The following is a 25,391-nucleotide window of genomic DNA, read 5'->3' as shown; positions in this document are numbered from 1 at the left end:
ACCACATTTCCGTTTCCTTGCCTTGTACCTTGGTAGCATATAGATCAGCTGTTTCCAGAAAAAGCTGCCTGCTTAGTTCTTCCAAAGCATCCACTTCCTGTTGAATAAGAGTAAGATCTGGCACAAAATGGGCATCAAGGCTTAAATCACATAGAAGTTTCAAGAAATAGCAATGAAGAAAGCATATGCTTTTGGTTTTTCCTATGGTAGATCCTAGGAACTGCCTATATATTCAATTTCCTGCTTCATGGACAACAGTACTCCTTTAGAGCAATTTTCCCAACCTCCCACACAGGTGTGTAAAAGCTTCTCCATTATCAAACACCTACCACTCAAGTTTCTCACTAGTTCAAGTGGCTCAGACAGATGGTTGTGTTCGTTGTTGCTTTTCTTTGATCTAGTTAAAGTCAAATATAATTTTGAAATCTCAAATAGTTACATAGTAAAACACCTATAATACAGCATAATTTTCCCCTAAATTATCTGAATAAATGTAACATTAGGAAAGGGAACTAACACTATGGAGTTCCAATACAGGCTGGGATTTATAAACATGACTTTTTAGTTCTTTATAGACATTATCTTCTATTATTCTCCTAACAGTCCCATGAGATAGGTATTATTACCCATTTTGCAGATAAGGAAAGCAAAGCTCAGAGAGTCAAGTAAATTGCTCAAAATCATGCAGCTAACAGGTGTGGATGCCAAGTCAGATCTGCCTTCCTCCAAGGCCTGTTCTTTCCATTACACTATGCTACTTTCCAAGAACTTACTTCCAAGAACTTACCTATTATTTTCTCCATTTAGGAGACAGGGGCTCCAGAGAAGTGAAATAATCCTGATACTTTTACTGACTTGACTTATTGTCACTAAGATAGCTTAAACCTAAACTTTGGCTTTTATGGACTTTTAACTAATGAAAGTAGTGAAGACAGCCCAAGTTGGAAGATTCACTTTGATCCAAATCCTCCCTACTCTGATTTTTCTCACTAGAGGCATACCTCATTCTGTTGTACTTTGTAGATTTTTTTTTTTTTTTAAACAAATTGGAGGTTGTGGCAATCCTGTTGGGCAAGTCTATTGGCGCCATTTGCGTCTCTGTATCACATTTTGGTAATTCTCACCTTATTTCAAACTTTTTCATCATCATTACTATTATTATTATTATTATATTTGTTATGGGGATTTGTGATCAGTAAAATTACCACTCACTGAAAGTTCAGATGATGGTTAGCACTTTTTATACTGTTTTTTTTTAAAGAATGCTCTTGCACACTCAATAGGATACAGTATAAACATAACTTTTATATGTACTGGGAAACCAAAATATCCATCTGACTCGCTTCATTGTGATATGTGCTTTTGTGTGATGTTCTGGAGCCAAACCTGTAACATCTCTGGGGTATGCCTGTAGTACTCAAGTTACTGGGGGCCCTTCAGCTCCTTCCTCAAAGTGGCTGCTACTCTCATGGTCCAGGCAGTCAAACAACAGGGTTTAACTAGTTCCATGTCTGCCTCTCCCATGATTAGATAGTCAGCTTCTTGAGGAGAGAGAGTACACTCTGTTCATCATTTTATCCCTTAGGACTCTGCCTGGAAATAGGGGACATGAAATAAATGTTTCTGGATTAAATGAATTCAATGTAATCCTGTTTTTCCTCTCTCGTGGTCATGTCATCCTGCCTTTCTTTGACCTAATTTTTACCTACATTTAACACCAGAAAGACTGCCCCAATTTATAGCAAGCACAGATTACATCCTTTTCCTCAAGTTGAAGCAAAAGGGAATTTGTACTTCCTCAGGCCAGAGAAGGAAGCAGGAATATGCCATCTCACTTCAGGCCCCCCAAGTTTTGACTTAATAGTCTGGTAGCACAAAGAGATTTTGTTACTCAATGTGGGCATCAGTTTAACACTGCAAGGCTGGGCCAAGAACAATCCATTAACCCAATCATCTTGATTCTTTAAACCAAAAGTCACTAAAGATACAGTGCTGCTTAAAATTTATTTAAAAATACTGATTGCTTTAGAAATAAGCCCTTACCATCCCCTACATATACAAACCATCCATTTTAGGGAGCCACTATATTTTATGCTGCTTGGTCAGACCCAGGAAATAGAAGAGTGTAGTGGAAAGAACTAAGAGGAGTGCCTATCTTTGCCACAAGCCACAGTGTGACTTAACCGCTCTGGGTCTATTTTCTCATCTGTAAAATGGAAAGAGTGATTTTTAGAACTTCTTCAGCTCAAGGACAATGGTTTTATGATCTTTTAGGGGTGTTGGAAAGATTGACTCTGTATTTCCTAAGCCTAGCCCTGGCCAGCTGGACTCTGATGCAGTCAGGTACCTTAGGAGAGACCATCCCAATACTACTTTTGTCTTCTGGCCTTGGTCCAGAGTTGAGAAAAAGAATCAAGCAGAGTGATAAAGGATACTTTCACTTCCTGGTGCTGAAGTGGTAACACTTTTTATCATTCCCCAGAATCCTGACGGTTTGTTATGCACCTCCCCCTTCTGGAACATAGTTCTCCGTGTCATCGCCATCCTGAAATGAAAGAAAAGATAAAACCTCAGCAAGGGAGCTTGGACCCTCATGGTCTGTTCTCATCCACCTTCTAGTCTCATAACTACCCCTTTCCTTTGCTGAGCTGTTCAGGAAAGAATGCAAATGCTGGAATCCTGCTTTTCTACTGCTTACAACCGAAGGGAAACTATACACCCCCAAGAAGCAATGTGGCCTAGGCAAAGGAACACAGAATTTGGAGAAGACAGTAAATGTGGAGACTGCCTCTGAGAAGCTGTGAAACTTCAGAGTTTCTATTTACTCATCTCCGATGGGTGTGAAGATCACTGAAATCATACATAAGAACTCTTGTTACCAACTATAAAGCACTACACATATATTAATTATTATTACCATTATCATTTAAGGACAAAATAGTTAACACACCTAAAGGACCAGGGTCAGGGTAGGAACTAAAAAAATGTTTTGCCTTCCTTTTCAAAAGCAGACAAAAGAACAAAAAATAAACCCAGCAAGATCACATAAACCTAGTCTCTTCTAAAACATCATTCTCTAACTCCAGCTCCCCCCAACTACTGAGTAAGTCAACAAGAAACTGACTACTATTCCTTCCGCTTGTCCTCTCAGTCTGTGGAGAACTCACTGCCTCAGCAACAGATGCTGGCATGTTCCAGCCTACCACAGTGGTGTTAAGAACAGGGCCCTTGTAAGGAAAAGGAAGATCACTTGTACATAAATGGTTACTTGAAGGGTATAATGGGCCAAGGCCTACCAGTCTAAAATAAACCAGGTTAAGTGTAACAGAGATAGAGTAGTAGGACTAAAGAAAATTTGAAAAGAAGATGGAGACTTCTGGGTGACAAGAGATAGAAGTGGTAAGGAGGAAGAAGCGGCATTAATATTTACAGTTGGAACCAACACAAAATGGTACCAGTGGTGCCAAACAGTATTTCTATAGGCTAATTCTTTAAGCCACTGGTTAAAATGATATTAACACTAAGAATATTAGGTGTATGGGGCCATGCTGACTTAACTGTTTCCTCCCTAAATGACCTCTGCCTGGATACTGAGTGAATGAAATATAGCTCCAAGCTTTAGCTGTCTTTTTCTTTAATTACATACGTTCACTGTAACTCAGCGTTGTTGGAAGATGTAATTAACAACCAAGAAGAGGCTCAGACCTAGGGAGATTTTGACTTGCCAAGACTCCTAACCCTTAGTTTTCCGATTTTCATAGGTGGTCATAGGTGGAAAAGCTGGCACAAGTGTATGAAGAAGGAAGAGGTTCTATCTCACTCATTGAAAAGTTCACTTCAGTTTACCATGCTGGATTAAAGGACAGGCCTTGGGGAGAGAGAATACACAGACAGCCATTTCTATTATCCTTAGTTTTCATGTCTCAGTACAACAAACACGATGACTGGCTGTGGAGTGGAACTGGTTGACTGTGTAAAGGTGAGTGACACTGTATCATGGCCCCGTAATAGGCAGAGAGATATAACCACTAGAAGAAGTGAAGGTTGTCTGCACACAGCAAGCATGACCTTGTTTTAAACAACTTACTTTCACTTTTACTTATCACTTAGCTCTAAATCAATTTTGCTCTTATCAATTAAGTTGCAGATGAAAAATATATGTATATTTTCAAAAGAAACAGTAACAATATCAAACTTCCTGAGATGTGGTAAAAAAGAAAAAAATAGTATGAGGTACTAGAGAAGTCAGTAACTTTTATCTTGAACTTCTTTTTGTCACTATCATCACCACCCCCACTGTGATCATCATCCCTACTGCCTCTCTATAACAAGGGTAGTCCAGATCAAGAAATTATCTATTCATTATCAGCTGAATGCCATTAAAAAGTCCACAGTCTGGAAAAACATATGCATGCAGCTGAGGTTTGGTGGTAGCTTACAAGTCAAGAGGCTGGAAAAGGTCTACTGTGGTTTAAATATGCCATTCTACGGTTTTCTGATGGAAACCAGAAAGGTGGGAATTCAGAAATCACTTTTCTTTTTTAATTGAACATTTTGAGATAATTGTAGATTCACACGTGGTTATAAAAAAATAGAGAGATCCTATGTACCCTTCACCCAGCTCTTCCCAATGGAAACATCTTGCAAATTTATAGTACAGTATCACAACCAGGGTATTGACACTGATAAGAGTCAAGATACAGACATTTCCATCACTACAAGAATCCCTCATGTTGCCCTTGTATAGCCCACTTCCCTCCTCTCACCTCCAACTCCTCTTTAACCACCCAGCAACCACAAATTTGTTTTCCATTTCCATTTTGTCATTTCAAAAATGTTACATAAATAGAATCATATAGTATGTAACCTTTGTGGATTGGCTTTTTTCACTCAGCGTAATTTTCTGGAGTGTCTTCCAGGCTGTTTTATTGATAGTTCATTCCTTTTGGTTACTCAGTAGTATTCCGTGGTATGGATGTGCCACACTTTAACCATTCATTCATTAAAGGATATCTGGCTTATTTCCATTTTTGGCTACTATGAATAACACTGCTATAAACATTAGTGTACAAGTTTTGTGTGAACATAAGTCTTCATTTCTTTGGGATAAATGCCCAGGAATGCAATTCACTGGGTAGTGTAGTAGTTGCATGTTTAATTTTTAAAGCAACTGCTAAATGGGATCCAGAATTACTATTACTACATTTTAACCAGCAGTGTATAAGTGATCCAGTGTCTCTGCATCCTTACTAGAATTTGTCACTTATTTATTATGGTTATCTTGTGGTTTTAATTGCATTTCTCTAATGGCTTATGATGTTAAAACATCTTTTCCTGTACTCAATTGCCATCTGTATATGCTCTACAATGAAATACCTACATGTCTTTTGGCCATTTTCTTTCTTTCTTTTTTTTAAGATTTTTAAGATTTTATTTATTTATTTGACACACAGAGAGAGAAGGGGAGAGAGCAAGAACAAGCAGGGGGAGCTGCAGGCAGGGGAGAAGCAGGCTCCCCGCTGAGCAGGGAGCCCCATGTGGAACTTGATCCCAGGACCCTGGGATCATGACCTGAGCCAAAGGCAGACAATTAACCGACTGAGCTACCCAGGCATCCCTCTTTTGCCCACTTTCTTTTCTTTCTCCTTTCCTTTTTCCTTTCCTTCCTTCCTTCCTCTCTCTCTCTCTCTAGAGAGAGAGAGCACAAGAAGTGGGAGGGTCAGAGGGAGAAGCAGACACCCTGCTGAGCAGGGAGCCCGATGTGGGGCTCCATCCCGGGACTCCAGGATCATGACCTGAGCTGCAGCCGCTTAACCGACTGAGCCACCCAGGTGCCCCTTTTGCCCATTTTCTAATTGGACTTTTTTTTTTTAATTCTAAGTTTTGAAAGTTTATGTATTTTAGTAGTTTTTTTTTTTTTTCCGGGTATGTGGTTTGCAAATTTTTTTCCCAGTCTGTAATTTGTCTTTTCATCCCCTGAGCAATGTCTTTCCCAGAGCAGAAGTTTTGACTTTGGATGAAGTCCAATTTATTATTTTTCCCTTTTATAAAGTACGCTTTCGGTGTCAAGTCTAAGAACTCTGCCTAGCCCTAGATCCCTCCTATGATTTCCTGTTTTTTCCCCCTAAGTTGTAGAGTTTTACGGTTTCAGTTAATTTTTGTGTAAGATGTGAGCTTTATATTGAGATTCATTTTTTAAAAAATCTATGGATGTCAAATCGCTCCAGCATCATTTGTTGAAAAAGCTCCCTTTTCTCCATTGAAGTGTTCTTGCATCTTTGTAAAAAATTAGTGGGCATACTTGTGTTGGTCTGAGTTCTCTACTTTGTTCCATTGATATGTCTATACCTCTGCCAATATCACACAGTCTTGATTAGTATGGCTGTATAATGTTTTGAAATCAGACTGATTCTTTCCATTTTATTCTTTTTCAAAACTGTTTTCGTTATTCTAGTACTTTTGTCTTTCTATATATCGGAATCATTTTGTGTAGATCTACAAAAAATCTTGTTGGGATATATGTTAAATCTGTGTATCAATGTGGAGAGAATTAACATCTCTACTATTTTGAGCCTTCCAATCTATAAACATGTTATGCCTATTTAGATACTTGGTTTCTTTCATCAGCATTTTATAGTTTTCAGCATGTAAGTCCCGTACACGTTTTGTTAGACTTATATCTTTCATTTTTCTAGTGATTGTAATTGGTATTGTATTGTAATTGATATTGTATCTAATTGCCAGTATAAAGAAATACAATTTATCTCTGTATGTTTATTTTGTACCCTGCAACCTTGTTAAGCAACCATTGGTTTGCCTGGTTCCCCTGTATGTAGCATTCTTCTCTTGCTGCTTTCAAGATTTTTTCTTTACCTTCATCTTTTAGCAGTTTGACTATATGAACCTCGGTGTAGTTTTGTGTTTATCGAGTTGGGGTTCTTTAGGCTTTTTGGATCTGTAAATTAATGTTTTCCACCAAATTTGGGAAGTTTCTGGCCATTGTTTCTTTAAATACTTTTTTGCCCCTTTCTCACTCTTTAGGACTCCAACTCCATGTGGAACTGTTTGATACTGTTTTATACTGAGACACTGTGCATTTTTTCCAGTCTTTTCTCTCTCTATTCTTCAAACTGAATAATTTCTATTGATCTATCTTCAACTTGATTCTTTTTTTCCACCATCTCAATATCTGCTAAACCAAACTAGTAAAATTTTCATTTCAGTTACTGTACTTTTTAACTTTTGAATTTCTTTTTGTTTTCTTTTAAAAATAAAGTTTCCATTTTATCTGTTCACTAATATTATGCTTACCTTCATTTCTTAGAATATGTAATAGCTGTTTTTAAGTCTGTTTGCTAAATCTATTATTTGGGCCCACTTGAAGTTGTGTCCATTAACTGTTTTTTATCTTGAATATGGATTGCATGGCCCCACTTCTTTGTATGTCTAGTAAGTTTTGGCTGAAAACTTAACATCGTATATATTATGTTGCAGTACTTTGAAATCTGTTTTGTTTTTCTGAGGACTTTTTTTGGTGTTGTTCTATTAAGCAGGTAACTTCCCTGGGCTCAAACTGTGAAACTGTCGTACCTAACTATATGCAGCAGCTAATGCCTTCACTTAGTTTTTCAGCATCCAGCTGCTCTCTTTTTAGCCTGATTCTGATGGTCTCTGCTGAGCCTGAGCAGGTCCATGGTCAACAAAGAACCTGAACAGATTTTATAGTCAGATTTTAAGGCTTATCCTTTCTCTGGTCCCTTTGTTTCTAGCAATCTCTCAAAATTTCTAAATGCTTTGCCACTCCTCAGTTCTACCTTGTGACACCTCAAGCTAGTAAGAATTTCACTTTCTGTCATTTGAGCTCTGTGCCCATCTTACACATAGTTCAGGCAATGCACTCAACCAAAGGCACAACACACTTGCAAATCACAATAAGAGGTAATTATGTCTTTCAAGGGTAGACCCCCTTCTAGTTTCTCCCTACTTTTCCTCAGGCTCTCTGGTATTTACTCTGCAAATGCATTGTTTAGTGATGAGGCAGGGATTCAGACAGTTTATACTTAGACTCTATTATCTTAGTACTTCTGTATCTCTTTTGCCTCCAAAATTTCACTTCTAAGTTCAAATCAGAATAACTGGAAATTTATCAGTCTGAGTGGGTGCTAGGAGAGCAGGCAGTGGTAAAAGAGCAACTCCAGGCAAGAAAGCCACAAACATGAAGTCATCTGATACTCTTCTCAAAATTTTATGTCTCTGTTCATTTTCCAGTACCTTTGTCAATGCCTGAATTTTTTTTTTTTTTTTTATAATTTTTCTAGTTTTTATGGTTTTCTGTAGAAGGAATTAGTTAAACTCTTGGCAGTACCATAGTTTGAGGGCAGTTGTGGCTGGTGCTAAAAGTTTACCAGTGAATGTATTTTTTTTCTTTATCCCTACAAATTTTCAAAAGAGAACCTAAAAAAACAAAAACAAAAGAACCCCCAAAAAACCCAACTGTAGAGTACAGGTTAAGATTTTTTTCTTCATAGTAATAGCTTGCATTAAACTTCTCCATGTTATAATACTCTAGTTTTTGTGTAAGTCATGAACTGAAAAATTATAAATTCAGAATTTATGGGCTGAAAGGAATCCTAGAGACCCTTTAGTCAACCCCATCATTTTATGAGGAAACTAAGACAGTCTAGTATTTGCTCAAGATCACTTAACATGCTTATTATAAAGTGACTGTCTAGTTTAGGTTCTTTTCATTATATCATGGTGTAGTTGCATAGCTGTATTTTCTATCTTCCACAAAACCACAACTTCAAAATTGTATTGTTTGTGAATACAGACTATGTTCCAGCTATACCATAGATTACCAAAATAAAAGCTTTAATATCTAAGTCAACAGAAAAACAAAACAATGTAACAGATGACTTAATTCTCTCAACCTGAGAAAAGCTGAAGGCTTTGACCACTAAACCAGCATGTTCATACTAACTAAACTAGGTTTTTGAGGAATGTTTGTCAAATACTATAAACCTCATCTTCTCTTTAGTGCTTCAAGTGAGAACACAGTGTGCCTCTTTCCTGCAATTTTCAACCATTAACTCTTGTACATAACAGATGTTATTTTTCTTGTATGCCATCTCAATACGGCCCTCTGCTGTTAAATTAAAAAATGGTTTTCTAGCCACTAGTCCCCAACTATGAGTGTTTGTGAAAATAGTTTTTCTAGTCTGAATCCCAAGGGTCCCAGTGTTGTCATGTTAGCTGTCTATCTGCCCTGTTAGCTCTACTGCTGTGCTAATCAGGCCAAGTTGGGAGGCTGACTCTTCTGAGAGCCACTCAAATTAATAAGATCTACTGCAGGACCACAAACCATCCCAGATTCTGACTAGACAAAACCTACAGGGATACATGTATGGATCAAGGCCAATTCCTAACCATGGGAAAGGAATTCCTAACCATTATGACAAAATGGCATAAAAGCACACATCCAAGGAAAAGGTCAATGATGGTGATGTAGGAAGACCCTGAACTTACCTCCTCCATAGACACACCAAATCTACACCTATTTATAGAGCAATTCCTCCTGAAGAATAACTGACGGCTGACTGAACAGCTTCTGCACAACAAAAGATAGACAGACCACATAGAGAACAACAAAACAGATGGAGACTTGGTATTAAAGGGAATCCCCCACCCCCAATGCTGTGAAATGTGGGGTTGGGGAGGGTGGGCAGGGGGAAGGAATAATACTGAAGGATCATGAGCAGATTTGTCTGCCCTGAGGCACAGAAAAGAAGCTGTGGTTTAGGAGAGCAAGTAGAATATAAAGGAACATGCTCTAGAACCCTACCAGACAGCACAGGAACTGCTGGCACTCCCTTCAGGTGGGCGGGGCTGGTGGGCACCACAGTTTATGTTCCCCCTCCACCTTGCTAGTGTACACAGGAGCAGGGTCTGGCCACCCTAGTCAGATTACCATCCCAGTGAGCCCCAAGCCCCTAGACCACATCAGCCTCAGCTGTCCCACTAAGGAAGCCCCCAAACCATGCACACTGGGACACCCTGGTCACTACAGCTCCAGCCATCTCACCAGGTGACAAAGGTGCAAAGCACCCTGGAACGCTCCAGGCCCACACCAGTTCAGCTCCAGATGGCGTGCTGGGGCCCCCCTGGTACAGAGCACTCTGGGACCTCCTGGCTCATGGATGCTTTAGCTCCAGCTCCAGCCACCCTGCCAGGGTACTCACTGTGTGGAGCACCTAGGGAACCCCTGGCCTGTGCCCACTTCAACTCCAGTCATCCTGCTAGGGCACTCCCTGAGTGAAGCATCCTGGCCTGTGTTAGCCTTGGCTCCAGCCACCCCATCAGGGTGCTTCCTTCATGGACTGCCCTGGGAAACCCTGGCTTGCACTCATTGCAGCTTCAGCTATCTTGCCAGGGTGCCCTCTGCAGAGAGAGGCCCAGGACACCTCCCCCACCACCCCACATGCACTCACTTTAGCTTCAGCTGTCCTGCCAAGGCACTCTCTGTGCAGAGAGCCCCAGGACCATCCTGGACCACACGCACTTCAGCTCCAAACATCCCACCAGGGCAGACCCAGAATGGAGTGCTCAAGGACCCCCAGCCCATGCCAGCCACAGCTCCAGCCAGTCAACCAAAATTACCAGTCACACACAGTCTACACAGAGGATGACCATACACAGGAGCATTCCCTCAAGTTTAGGAGAAGCAGCTATTCCACCAAATTCATAGAACAAGCACAGAAAGCCAGGCAAAATGAGGAGTCAGAGGAACCTGCTCCAAACTAAAGAACAAGACAAAATCTCATAAAAAGAATGGATGGAGATAAATGAAATGGAGATAAGCAATATGCCTGATAAAGAGTTTAAGGTAATGATCATAAAGATGCTCACCAGACTGGAAAGAAGGGTAAAAGAACTGAGTGAGAACTTCAACAAAGAGACAGAAAATATAAAAAGAACCAGAGTTGAGGAATACAATAACTGAAATGAAAAATATACTAGAGGGAATTACCCCAGATTAGTGGATGCAGAAGAATGGATTAGTGATCTAGAAGACAGGGTAATGGTAGCCACCTAAGCTGAACAGCAAAATGAAAAAAGAATTAAAAAAAATAAGGGCCTGTAGGGGCGCCTGGGTGGCTCAGTTGGTTAAGCGACTGCCTTCGGCTCAGGTCACGATCCTGGAGTCCCGGGATCGAGTCCCGCATCGGGCTCCCTGCTCGGCGGGGAGTCTGCTTCTCCCTCTGACCCTCCTCCCTCTCATGCTCTCTGTATCTCATTCTCTCTGTCTCAAATAAATAAATAAAAAATCTTTAAAAAAAAAAAAAAATAAGGGCCTGTTAAGGGATTTCTTGGACAACATCAAGCAAACAAACACTCACATTATAGGGGTCCCAGAAGAAGAGAGAGAGAAAGGGGCAGAAAACTTATTTAAAGAAATAGCAGAAAACTTCCCTAACCTGGGGAAGGAAACACATCCTGGCCCAGGAATCAAAGAATTCCAAACAAGATGAACCCAAGGAGGTCCACACCATGACACATTGTAATTAAAATGTCAACTATTAAAGAGACTCTTAAAAGCAGCAAGAAGCAAATAGTTATATACAAGGGAAACCCCAAAAGGCTATCACCTGATTTTTTCAGCAGGAACTCTGCAGAACAAAAAGGAATGGTATAATATATTCAAAGTGCTGAAAGGAAAAAAACCTCTACCTGGCAAGGTTATCATTCAGAATAGAAGGAGAGAGTTTCCCAGACATATAAAAATTAAAGGAATTCATTATCACTAAATTGGCCTTAGAAGAAATGTTAAAGGGATTTCATTAAGTGAAAAGAAAACCCTAAGTAGAAGAAAAGGATGATATAAAGATATATATATATATATACCTATATAAATCTTTATATCTATATATCTTTAAATCTATATAAAGATATAAAACATGACAACATATACATAATGCGGGGGAGTAAAAAAAGTTCTTTTAGAATGTGTTTGAACTTAAGTGATCATCAACTTAATATAGACTGCTACATACTTGGGATGTTATATATCAACTTCATGGTAACCACAAAACGAAAATGTATAATAGATGACCAAAAAGTAAAGAAAAATGAAGCCAAACATACACTAAAGAAAGTCATCAATCACAAGAGAAAACAGCAAGGGAACGAACAGAAGAACTATAAAAAATAGCCAGAAAACAATGAATAAAATGGCAATAAGTACATACTTATCAATAATTACTTTAAAATGTAAATGGTCTAAATGCTCCAATCAAAAGACACAGAATGACTGAATGGGTAAAAAAAAACAAGACCCATCTATGTATGCTACCTACAAGAGGCTCACTTCTGACCCAAAGACACAAACAGACTGAAAGTGAAGGGCTGGAATACATATACCATGCAAATGAAAGTGGGGGCTGGGGGGAAGCCAGGGTAGCAGTACTTATCAAAGCAGACTCTATAACAGAGACTTTAACAAGACACACAGAAGGGCATTATATAATTATAAAGAAATCAATCCAACAAGAGGATATAACAACTGTAAATATCTTTGCACACAACATTGAAGCATCTAAATACATTAACACAAATGTTAACAGACATAAATGGGAAAACTGTCAGTAATACAATAACAGTAGAGAACTTTAATACCCCACTTACATCAATGAATAGAATATCCGGGCCAAAATAATCAATAATGAAACAGCATCTCTGAACTAGACCAGATGGACTTAATAGATACATACAGAACATTCCACCCGAAAAGAGCTGAATACACATTCTTTTCAAGTGGACATGGAACATTCTCCAGGACAGATCACATGTGTGCCACAAAACAAGTCTCAATAAATTTAAAAAAGACTGAAATTATATCATGCATCTTTTCTGACTGCAGTGGTATAAACAAGATATCATCACGAGAAAGCAACTGGAAAAAACACAAACACATGGAGGCTAAATATGCTCCTAACCAACCAATAGGTCAATGAAAAAATCAGAGAGGAAATAAAAAATAGAGACAAATGAAAGCAGAAAAACAATCATCCAAAATCTTCTGGATGCAACAAAAGCAGTTCTAAGAGGGACATTTATAGCAATACAGACCTATCTCAAGAAATAAGAAAAATCTCAAACACTTTAACCTTATACCTAAATGAACTAGAAAAAGAACAAAGCCCAAGCTCAGTAGAAGGAAGGAACTAATAAAGACCAGGCAGAAATAAATGAAATAGATTCTAAAAAAAGAAAATAGAAAGATCAATGAACCAAGAGTTGGTTCTTTGAAAAGGTAACAAAACTGATAAACCTTTAGTCAGATTCATCATAGAAAAAAAAAAGAGAGAGAGAGAGACAGGACCCAAATTAATAAAACCAGAAATAAAAGAGAAGAAACAACAACTGACACCACAGAAATACAAAGAATTATAAGAGATTACTACAAAAAAATACATGCCAACAAACTGGACAACCTAGAAGAAATGGATAAATTCCTAGAAACATACAGTCTTCTAAAACCGAATCAGGAAGAAGTAGAAAATGTGAACAGACCAACTACTAGCAACAAAAGTGGATCAGTAAACTCCCAATAAGCAAAAGTCTAAGACCAGATGGAATCACAGGTGAATTCTACCAAACATTCCAAGAAGAGTTAATACCTATTCTCCTCAAACTGTCCAAAAAATAGAAGAGGAAGAAATTCACTCTCTGAAACCAGCATTACCCTGATACCAAAATCAACCAAAGACACTACAAAAAAAGAAAACTACAGGTCAATACTCCTGATGAACATAGATGCAAAAATACTCAACAAAATATTAGCAAACTCAATTCAACACTCTATTAAAAGGATCATTTACCACAATCAAATGGGATTTACTCCAGGGATGCAAGGGCGGTTTAGTATAAATGAAAACAACATGATACATCTCATCAATAAAACAAAGGATAAAAACCATATATTCATCCCAATAGAAAAGCATTTGACAAAATTCAACATTTGATCATAAGAACGCTCAACAAAGTGGGTTCAGAAGGAACATATCTCAACATAAAAAAGGACCTATATGAAAAACCCACAGCTAACCTTATACTCAATGGTGAGAGCGCTTTTCCTCTAAGATCAGGAAGAAAACAAGGATGCCCACTCTTACTATTTTTACTCAACATAGTACTGTAAGTCCTAGCTGCAACAATCTGACAAGAAAAATAAAAGGCATCCAAATCATGGGAGAGAAGTAAAACTATTTGCAGAAAGAAAAAACAGTCCCATTTACAACTGCACCAAAAATGATAAAATACCTAGGCAGTAAAAGACCTGTACTCTGAAACCTATAAAATTCTGATAAAAGACATTGAAGAAGACAAACAAATGGAAAGATATTCCATGTTCATTGATTGGAATAATTTATAGTATTAAAATGTCCATACCACCCAAAGCAATCTACAGATTCAATGCAATCCCTGTCAAAATACCAACAGCCTTTTTCACGGCACTAGAACAAATTATACTAAAATTTGTATGGAACCATAAAAGACCCCAAATCAATCTTGAGAAAGAAGAATAAAACTGGAGGTATCACAATCCTGGAGTTCAAGATATACTACAAAGCCATAGTAATCAAAAACAACATGGATCAATGGAACAGAATAAAAGCACAGAAACAAACTCACACTTATATACTCAATCTGTAACAAAGGAAGAAAGAATATACAAAGGGAAAAGACAGTCTCTTCAATAAACGGTGTTGGGAAAACTTGACAGCTACATGCAAAGAATGCAGCTGGATGACTTTTTCACACTATATGTAAAAATAAACTCAAAATGGATTAAGACCTAAATGTGAGACCTGATACCATAAAACTCCTAGAAGAAAACACCAGTGGTAATCTCTTGGACATTAACTTTAGAAATATTTTTCTGGATATGTCTCCTCTGTTGAGGGAAACAAAAGCAAGAATAAACTACTGGGACAACATCAAAATAGAATTTGCACAGCGAAGGAAACCAATAAAACAAAAAGACAACCTACTGAATGGCAGAAGATATTTGCAATAATATAAAAATATATTATTCAACTCAATATCAAAAAGACAATTTGATTAAAAGTGGGCAGAGGACCTGAATAGACATTTTTCTAAAAAAGACATACAGATGGCTAACAGATACATGAGAAGATGCTCAACATCACTAATCAGGTAAATGCAAATCAAAACCACAATGAGATATCACCTCATGCCAGTCAGAATGGATACAATAAAAAAAGACAAGAATAACAAGTATTGGCAAGGATGTGGAAGAAAAGGAAACCCTCATGTACTGTGGGTGGGAATGTAAACTGGTGTGTTGACTGTGGAAAACAGTATGGAGGGCGCCTGGGTGGCTCAGTTGGTTAAGCGTGCCTTCAGTTCAGGTTATGATCTCAGGGTCCTGAGATGGAGCCACATGGGGCTCTCTGCTCAGCAGGGAGCCTGCTTCTCCCTCTCCTCTGCCCCTCCCCCCTGCTTGTGCACACGCACACGCTCTCTCTCTCAAACAAATAAAATCTTAAAAAAAATGTACATCCACACTTGACATGGGTCCTAACTTTACATTCATCTCTCCATATGAATGAAAGAAATATAGTAAATGGGAGAATAATCACGGGACCCAAAATAGTATTATTCCTTTATAATTATCTTTCAATATTGAATAATGTTGCTTTTACTGTTGTTTTTTAAATCTATGTTCACATTTTCATGTAAAATAAACTGTACAGAATGAATGTGAACAAAATGCAAAGAATAAATGTATATACAACATGTGTATCTACTATCAATACCCTAGTACAGATGTACAGAAAAGGAGACAAATAATGATCTGGTAAATCTGGCCCTCTTTATCATTCTAAAGTCTATTGTTATCTCTTATATTAAGCCTTCTTTGATGTGACTATGGGTCTTACTATAGAAAAATGTTGAAAGACAAAATATGAAATGCAGAAACCTTCATGCAATTTAAAACCTCTATGTCACTGTTTTTATTTGGGTAATAGAACTTTAAAAAAGACAGTAGACTAATGAACTTCATGAAGACAGTAACTTACTATCTTTTTTTAAGATTTTATTTATTTGATACAGAGAGAGAGAGAGAGGGAGCCTGCACAAGACAGAACACAAGGGGGCGGGGGAGGGTGCAGAGGGAGAAGCAGGCTCCCTGCCAAGCAGGGGAGCCTGAAGATTCAGGGCTCGATCCCAGAACCCTGGAATCATGACCTGAATCGAAGACAAGACGCTTAACCCACTGAGCCACTCAGGCACCCCAGTAAACTTATCTTGTTCCTCATTCTATCTCTATGAGTTCAGCATTTAGTGCAGTACCTAGCATAAACTAGGCTTCCTATAATTATTAAGAGAATGAAAATATATGAATGAATAAATGAAGACAAAGCACTAAAACCTATTGACTGTCCTCCAGAGACTATTAGTAAGTTCAGTAGTATTCCTTAGCTCTGTATGGTTCACCGTTCTAAGAGTTCTACATGTCAATCATTATTTCCATTTTACAGATGAGGAAATCAAGACATAAAGTAACGCCTCTAGCCACACTGTGAATTATGAACCAAGGATTCAAATTCAGACAGTCTGAGTTTACAACCTAGGCTGTAACCCACTGTGATATAGATTTCTAGAAATGCCACTTTATTTATTTATTTATTTTTTAAAGATTTTATTTATTCATTTGACAGAGAGAGTCACAGTGAGAGAGGGAACACAAGCAGGGGGAGTGGGAGAGGGAGAAGCAGGCTTCCCGCTGAGAAGGGAGCCCGATGCGGGGCTTGATCCCACGACCCTGGGATCATGACCTGAGCTGAAGGCAGACGCTTAATGACTGAGCCACCCAGGCGCCCCTAGAAATGCCACTTTAAAAGCATACATTGTATAAGTACGTCTTAAATGATAAAAATGACAACTGCTAGAAGACTTGAAGGATTTTTCAAAGTAGTTGGAGAAAAGGAAGTTGAAAAGATTGAAATCAGGCATGTGAAAGTTTATAAAAATGTAGGACAACAGACTTTTAAAGCAACCAATGCAGAATATCTTCTAATGTAAATGTTACACTAACAGTTTATCTCAAGAGAATTTATCTAAAGTCAGGAAATAAGTGGAATTTGAGAATTTCTCTCATGCAAGACTAGATACTAAGTCTTTGATGGTACCTTAATTTATAATAAAAATGAATAAGATGAAATTCCCTGTTAGCCCCAATTCATAGTCACGTTTTCTTGTCGAGAAATTCTAAGAGTACAAGCTTTTTAATGTGCTGATATCTTACCTTTTCTTTTTGCTGATGATCATATCCATGGTTTGAAGCAGTCGCCGTTCCAGGGCTAGGATATCTGCATCAGTCACATTTCTATAATAAGCACAAACTGTTAGCAATGTTTCGGGATCCCATCCTTGGGCATAATAAATATAAGGCAGCTGTAGAAACACATAAACCTTAGTTGTTACCCAGTAATTCAAGGACCTTTTCCTAGAGAATATTAAAATGACTATAAAAAGCAAAAATGCTTTTGCTGTCATTTTTTATAGCTAAAAGTTTTGCAGTCTCAGGGCAATGGAAGGTAACTGGCTCTCTTTTAGTCTTTCTTAGCTTTGATCCAGTGACATTTTTGATGTACATGTAAGCACTCTTCCAACTTGGCATTGTCTTCTACCATTCTACTTCTAGGAGGAACTGATTTACTCAAGTGGGGATTAGCTCACATTGCTATCCATGAGTAATGTGCCTTTAAAAAGTATAAGAGGAAGTAAAGAGAATTTGACTGAAATAATAATTTTTTAAAAAGATTTATTTATTTTAGGGAGAGAGAGTGAGTGTGTGCATGCCTGTGAGTGGGGGGAGCAGAAGAGGAAGAGGGAGAGGGATGATCTCAATCAAGCAGACTCCCCGCTAAACACAGAGCTCAATCTCATGACCCTGAGATCATGACCTGAGCTGAAATTAAGAGCTGGATGCTCAACGAACTGAGCCACTCAGGCGCCCCAAAATAACCATTTTAAAAATAAGTGAATGTAGGACAAACAAAGGGCAAACAATATAAGTGATAAGACTTATTATTTGGAGGGATTCCTAGGACAATGCCCATAAGGACAGATGGAAAGAATAAAAAGGCAGTGTCACAGATCTAATATTTAAGTATTGATGATGGCATGATAGGACATACGTATTCATGAAGTAATAGGAAAAAAAAGAGACAAAGTTCTTTTTACCTGAGGAAGTAGGACATGTAAGTGTATGGGCAGTTGACAGCACCAAATCCAGAAAGAAGAGCCATGAGAGTCACACCAATCACACCTACCCGGCTGATGAGCTGTTCTATGGACAAAATCCCTAAAAACATCAAAGCACCTTAATGTCAGGTGATAAAGATAAAATAGCACTGCAAGAGGAAATATCACAGAAAACATCAACCATTACATACAACTTAAATAAGCCAAATTTTAATTATCAATATTAAATTTAAAATTAAATTATCAATATGTAGATCTTCCATAATAAATGTATAAAAGTCTACTGATTTTCCTCCTATCCCATATGCTTCCAGAATCATCTCTATTGCTGGGCGACGGTAATATTAAAATAATATTTGCAAATAATACTTTTTGACTATTTACTCAAGGTAGTGTGAACTCTAACAAAGCCCTTTTAGTAAAAGCTTTGGCAAAAAAATATTAGGAAAGTAGGGGAGGGGGGTGGGAGGATGGTTTAGCCTGGTGATGAGTATTAAAGAGGGCATGCTCTGCATGGAGCACTGGGTGTTATACACAATGAATCATGGAACACTACATCAAAAACTAATGATGCAATGTACGGTGATTAACATAACAATAAAAAATTAAAAAAAAAGAAATGAAAAATATTAGGAAAGTAAATCTGCTGGAAAAGTATAAATACAAGGTAACACTTTCCACTATATACATCAGTATATACAGTTATATATATACATTTCCCCCTTAGGTCATAATAAGCTCTTTAGGTCTTATGAGCTTATGTCTTATTCATTTTTGCCAATAAACACATAAGGCATCTAATAAATGAGCTGAATTTATAACGAATGAGTATTTTAAAGGCAGATATGTGAGTTTTAGATCATCAGTTGTATTCTAATTATCAACTGTTTTCAATTATTTTAGAATGTTGAAAATGAGTATTTAAAATAAATGCTGTTGTAGGGGCGCCTGGGTGGCTCAGTCGTTAAAATAAATGCTGTTGATATTTGGGATACATGAGAGAACGCAATGCTGAAGAATAAGCCAGGAAGTCTGGAATCACAGGATAAAACTAGTTTTGTTTTCACTTCCTATTTCTAGGATGGAATCCACTTTAGCATTATCCACTCTGGCCTAACACCAAAGCTGCCATTCAGGAATTTTGTTAGCTTTGAAACCGAAATTTCCAATATTCCGGCCCTCCTGCTCCTGTGTTTCCCCTACACCATTTTAGAGCTCTTTGTGACCTCTGTCTCTACAGTCTTTTGCTTTCTCCCACCTTCCATTTCCTTCTTCACTGAGCCTGAACTCCAAGCTTGCTTGCTTCAACTTCTCTCATTAGGACTCTGTCCCGACTCTCCTCCTTCTTTGGCGCTGATCCTGAAAACTCCCAATCTTGGATCAGTCTAACACTCCATCTTCCCTGTGCCCATGCCTGAGCTCCTAAAACAGCTAGAATGCATTGGGATATTGGTGCCATTACAGATTTATGGTCTCTAGTTTTAACAGAGCTTACGACACTACTGAGGAATCCTTTTCTTGCCCTTGGTCAGCCATCTCTTCCCACTCCCCTCCGTAGATAAATCTTAAAAAAAAAAAAAAAAGATTATTTATTTTAGGGGTGCCTGGGTGACTCAGTCAGTTAAGCATCTGACTTCAGCTCAGGTCATGAACCTGGGGTCCTGGGATTGAGCCCCACTTTGGGTTCCCTGCTCAGCAGGGAGCCTGCTTCTCCCGCGCCCTCTGCAGCTCTCCCTGCTTGTGTGCTCTCTCTCAGCTTGTGATCTTGGGGTCCTGGATCCAGCCCCATGTTGGGTTCCCTGCTCAGCGGGGAGTCTGCTTCTCCTTCCCCCTCTGCTCTTCTTCCCCCACCCCTGCTCGTGCTCTTTCTCTCAAATAAATAAATTAAATCTTTAAAATTTTTTTTATTTGAGAGAGAGAGCACATGAGTGCAGGGTGGGGAGGGGCAGAAGGAGAGGGAGAGACAGAACCTCAAGCAGACTCCCCGCTGATCTCACAACCCTGAGATCATGACCTGAGCTGAAATCAAGAGTTGGACACTTAACCCAACTGAGCCACCAGGTGCCGCACCATCCCCACCCAGCAGAAAATCTTTAATTCATTTTCCCAATCCTGTTCTCCTTAGCTAATGCCCTAATTACAGAAGTTATTAGACATATACTCCCTTCTACTATATTAACATCTGCAATCATCCTCCCAACTTGTCCCCCTCGAACAAGACAGTATCTAAAGCTAAGACTTCTCTACTTGTGCTTTGATCTTACTTCCTTTCTACTTCCTTCAGAATCTTGTTCCATCACCTGTCCTCTCTCTTTTACCTTCAATCTTTCCTTCTTTGCTCGTTCTTTTCCTTCAGTTTCAAGTCTCCTTCCTAAGACAGTCTGTCCTTAGCCTTGAGTTTACCTCTAGTTGCCAATCCTCTATTTCCCCCTTAATAGTCAAACTTTTTGAAAGGAACTTACACTTACTATCACCTCTTCTTCACCTCTACTTATTCTTCAACTGGCTGCAATTCAGCTTTCATCCCATTCTCCTGCCTGAAGAAAACTGCTTTCACTAATAATAACGGCAACAGTACAGCAACATTCATCAAGCACCTGTTCTGTACCACGCACTGTTTGAAGCAGTATTAACTCATTTACTGCTCATGACAGCCCTCTGAGGCAGGTATCATTGAAAACCTCATTTTACAGATGAGGAAATAGAAGCACTGAGAGGGTAAGTAACTTAGTCAAGGCCACACAGCCAGTAAGTGGCAGAGTTAGGATTCAAACACACGAAGTGTAGCTCCACAGCCTACGCTCTAAACCATTACTATAATATGGTCATGAATTTTCTTCTGGTTGCACAGTTCAATGACATTTTCCAATCCATGCTTTATTTGATCTTTTAGGACACTGAATCATTGCTATTTAAGAGTCTCATGCTCTACCGACTGAGCTAGCTAGGTGCCTGAATCATTGCTATTTAAAATTATTTATCTCTTTTACTTCTCTAGTTGTTCTTTTCTTGGTCTTTCTCTGCTCAGAATGGCCCAGAATCCCCTTTCATTTCACTCTATATACATTTTCAGTGGGTGATCTTGGCCTATTTCCCCAGGTTCATCTAATGGCGTTTAGCTGATGGTACCTAATTTTTTAGATTCCTGGAGTTATTTCCATAAGGACTAATAAATCCATACCTCTCTCCTAAGTTGCCAACTTGTGTATGCAACTTCTTGCTGAACTTGGATGTGCATAGGCAACTCAAATTCAACACATCCCAAGTTCGAATTATCTTCCTTCTTCTGCATTACCTAGCCTAGAAAATGACATCATCAGCTATCTGGTCACCAAAACAGAAAAATCTATACCACTAGTCTCCCTTCTGTCTCTTGCTCCCCCTTGAATATACCAGTCTTTTTTACCTCAGGGCTTTATATGATGTCTCTTCTGCCTTCTTGCTGGGTCTACCTTTGGTCTTGTCCTTTAAATCTCAGCTTAAATACTTCCTCATAAAGGCTGACTCTAACCACTCGCATCTAATTTGACATACTTATCTGTATTGTCGTCTACCACAGTAACCTGTTTGCTCCTTGATAATGATCATAATTGGCAATTATTTGTTTATATTTTTACTGTTCAGTCCTTCCTGCCAGAGGGTAAGTTTCAGGAGGGCAGAAACCAAGTTTCTTTTGTTCATGGTTGTATCTCCAGCACTTAAAATAAAACTAGGTGTTCAAAAAATATTTGTGGAATGTTATATGAATGACTAAATCCTCATCCAAATTCTGTTGATTCTACTTCCCACATACCTCTTAATATCCTCTTTATAGGAAGGAATCACGTCTTATTGCTCTTTGTTTTTCTTACTACCTGGCACATGGAAGGTGTTCAGCAAATGTTTATTGACTGTAGGTATACAATTACCCAGTAACAACAAAAAAAATCGAAGGGATTAATATAGGTTATTAAATATAAAAAACTAGAAAAATGTCCCCTCTATACTTTTATTCCCTTTAAGGTGGTGTCCCTTTATTAAATATCTTTTCCCAGTCTAAAGTACTTTGAAGATACTATCTACATAATCCTAGCATTTCCATGAAGTTAAGGTCAATTGTTCCTTGTTTTCTAGTAATAAGTGGAAAGTCCGATGCATGAAGTGGCATGCAGGAGACCATCTCACTGTTGCCATTTGCTCACACAAATTCCTGTATTTTTATTATTTTTTTGTGTGCTTCACAGACTTTCTTAGCCTCCCTTACTCTTTCCCAAACTAGGGAATGCCTTCCAACCTTCCTCGGTTCAAGCACTGCACAAGGAGTACTTTCACAGACATCTTTTTGTTATAGGTAAGGATTGGGTCTTACAGTCTTTTTGTGGTCTCCACAGTAATAAATCATACTGGTCGTTGGGACAGTCCTAGAAAAGCTCTAAGATGGCAGGGTAAGCCTGGCTGCTTCTCATCCATTGCCTAAACTTTTCTTCCTACTTACTTCTCTTAGTCAAATGAATTAGACACCGGACATAAAACCAAAATGCTTATTTCCTGGAGCACAAAGGAAAGACTAAAACTGAAACTATTTCCTAGGTCTTCCCCCTCAGTGTCTTCTTTAGGATATCTCTACAGAATTTTGAAAAAAGGATGAAGATACAAAAGATGTGATGGTCTTCATCTTCCCTCAGGCCCGGTCTGGCTCCACTGGTCATGTGAACTGACTGCTCACAAGGAGCAAGCGGGAGACAGACACCAGTCTTGTCTTTGGCTGCATGTGAGCTTGTGCTAGCATTGTAAGCAGCCTTGGGGTCCTTTTATAATTCTTATCCCTTGTTTCTGATACCACAAATTTGTCTCTCTTGGGCTTATTTGAAATAGTTTATATGAGAGCTATATTGTCAGGGCCTCTGTAGTCCATATCTTTCCCTATATGGACATGTGCATGCTAATGATATTAGCAAATTTTAAATTCCTATTCAGAGTGTTACATTTTTAAACTCATCTACTACCTTCGAGAGACTGAAATTGTTTTTTTATTCACTGATTCAATAAATATGCATTAAACATTTATGTGCTAGGTTCCACGCTATAGACACTGGGAATAGACAAGTAAGATGTAGTTTTTGACCCCAGGGTCCTCAGGGAGCTCGTGAGTTAATGAGGAAGTCAGAAAAGGTAGCAAGTAATTATAATCATTATAGGTGACATAAGTACACTGATGTGGGAGCAATTAATATCTTCTAATGATGGGGCTCCTGGGTGGCTCAGTTGGTTAAGCGACTGCCTTCAGCCCGGGGTTGTGATCCTGGAGTCCCGGGATCGAGTCCCATATTGGGCTCCCTGCTCAGCGGGGGGTCTGCTTCTCCCTCTGACTCTCTTCCCTCTCGTGCTCTCTGTCTCTCATTCTCTCTCTCAAATAAATAAATAAAATCTTAAAAAAAAAAATTCTAATGATGGCCAGAAAAATCTGGAATTGGCAAGAGCTGAATATCGCAAGAATAGGCATTTTCTAGATAAACAAGAGGTGAAGGAATGTCCTGACTGACAGAATAGCTCTAGAAACTTTAGGTAATTCAGTAGTACTGGAGGAGAGACACAGAGAAAGACAGCAGTAGTCAGGCCACGGAAGGTCTTGTACACCATGCTGAGTTTGAATGTTTTTGGTAGCCTAGTGTTTTAACTTTTTTGACCTTTTTTTTTTTTTTTTTTTTTTAAAGATTTTATTTATTTATTTGACAGAGAGAGAGAGAGCACAAGTAGGCAGAGAGAGAGGGAGAAGCAGACTCTCCAATGAGCAGGGAGCCCGACACGGGGCTCGATCCCAGGACCCTGGGATCATGACCTGAGCCGAAGGCAGCCGCCTAACTGACTGAGCCACCCAGGCGCCCCTCTTTTTTGACCTTTTTAAATGTTATCTGAAATTTCAAAGTAGCTATTTCTAATTTAAAAATAGTTAGGATATTGCATATGTGATTTATTTATTTTTTAAAAGATTTTATTTATTTATATGAGAGAGAGAGAGCACATGTGAACAAGCAGGGGAGGGAGTGAGGGGCAGTGGGAGAAGTAGACTCCCCGCTGAGCAGGGAGCCCGATGCAGGGCTCGATCCCAGGACCCTGACATCATGACCTGAGCTGAAGGCAGACACTTAACCGACTGAGCCACCCAGGTGACCCTGCATATGCTTTTTAAAATTGTGCATTTTCTCTGATCCTCCTGCAGCATAATCTCATAACCTCCTTCCTCCAGATCCCTGCTACAGGCAAGGAATAGACACAGATGGATTCATGGTAGATTCTAGACACTGGTTTACTCAACATTCATTCCAATGCCTTTCTAGCATGTCTTCTTGTATTACAGAATCTGGAAAGCCAAATATTCTTTCCCAGATTTCCTTGAAACTAAGGTTCTGAATGCACCTAGGTTGTATCAAATTCACATGCCCATGTGAGACCTCAAATGCAGAAGTGAATAACATGGGAGTGTGAACAGCACTTGGGACCGCGGCCACTGAAGCAGTCCTACTATCTGATCCCTGATGTCACAGGTCCCCCGTGGCAGTGACAACTTCAGTGGGGTTTTCTCCAGTTGACTACTGTGTTATGATTGAATGTTACTCTTCACTACACAGCATTTAAGTTTAACAGCCTGCTTTCCTAAAAATTCTATAAACTCCCTAATACCCTGGAATAAATCACTTTCTGCTTTAAATTAGTTAGAGCAGATTCTGTTTTCTGCTATAAGAATCCTGATACAGCAGGAGAGTGAAGTGAATGGATGTGTATTTTTTTTAAAACCTCCAGTATCAAAGTGCCAATATATTCATTACACGTGGCATATATATCTATGTTCATATATATATTTCTGAAGTAGTTCTGAAGGACTTTTAGCTGACAGATTATTGTTCATGGTTTTTAGCACAGAAATTAGGGCTCTATGATCTGCTCTTGTATGTAAAGATTTTTTTAAAGTTTTTATTTATTTACGTAATCTCTACACCCAACATGGGGCTCGAACTCATGACCCCAAGATCAAGAGTTGCATGCTCTACCAACTGAGCTGGCCAGGTGCCCCTGCTCTTGTATTTAAAATGAACTTTTTTGTGTAAGGAGAGACACTG

At 38.8% G+C, this 25,391-nt stretch overlaps 1 protein-coding gene across 3 annotated transcripts in view; it reads right to left on the bottom strand.

Annotated features, from left to right (window-relative positions):
- Positions 1-25,391, bottom strand: part of GPHRA (golgi pH regulator A) — a 61,067-nt gene that overhangs the window by 20,002 nt on the left and 15,674 nt on the right. For all 3 annotated transcript variants that reach the window (XR_014144132.1, XM_081815833.1, XM_081815834.1), the window contains 4 exons: positions 18,274-18,394; positions 17,333-17,413; positions 2,436-2,545; positions 29-117 (listed from right to left, as the gene is read on the bottom strand). Coding sequence is in view for 2 of the 3 variants with exons in the window: in XM_081815833.1 (XP_081671959.1) it covers positions 29-117; positions 2,436-2,545; positions 17,333-17,413; positions 18,274-18,394 (401 nt within the window). In the remaining variant the exon portion in view is untranslated. The remainder of the gene's footprint in view (positions 1-28; positions 118-2,435; positions 2,546-17,332; positions 17,414-18,273; positions 18,395-25,391) is intronic.

The sequence above is a fragment of the Leptonychotes weddellii genome, chromosome 4, assembly GCF_054177405.1.
Source record: "Leptonychotes weddellii isolate Sample4059 chromosome 4, ASM5417740v2, whole genome shotgun sequence".
Classification (NCBI taxonomy): domain Eukaryota; kingdom Metazoa; phylum Chordata; class Mammalia; order Carnivora; family Phocidae; genus Leptonychotes; species Leptonychotes weddellii.
The sequence above is the reverse complement of the archived record's forward strand: the minus strand, read 5'-3'. Positions and strand labels throughout refer to the sequence as shown.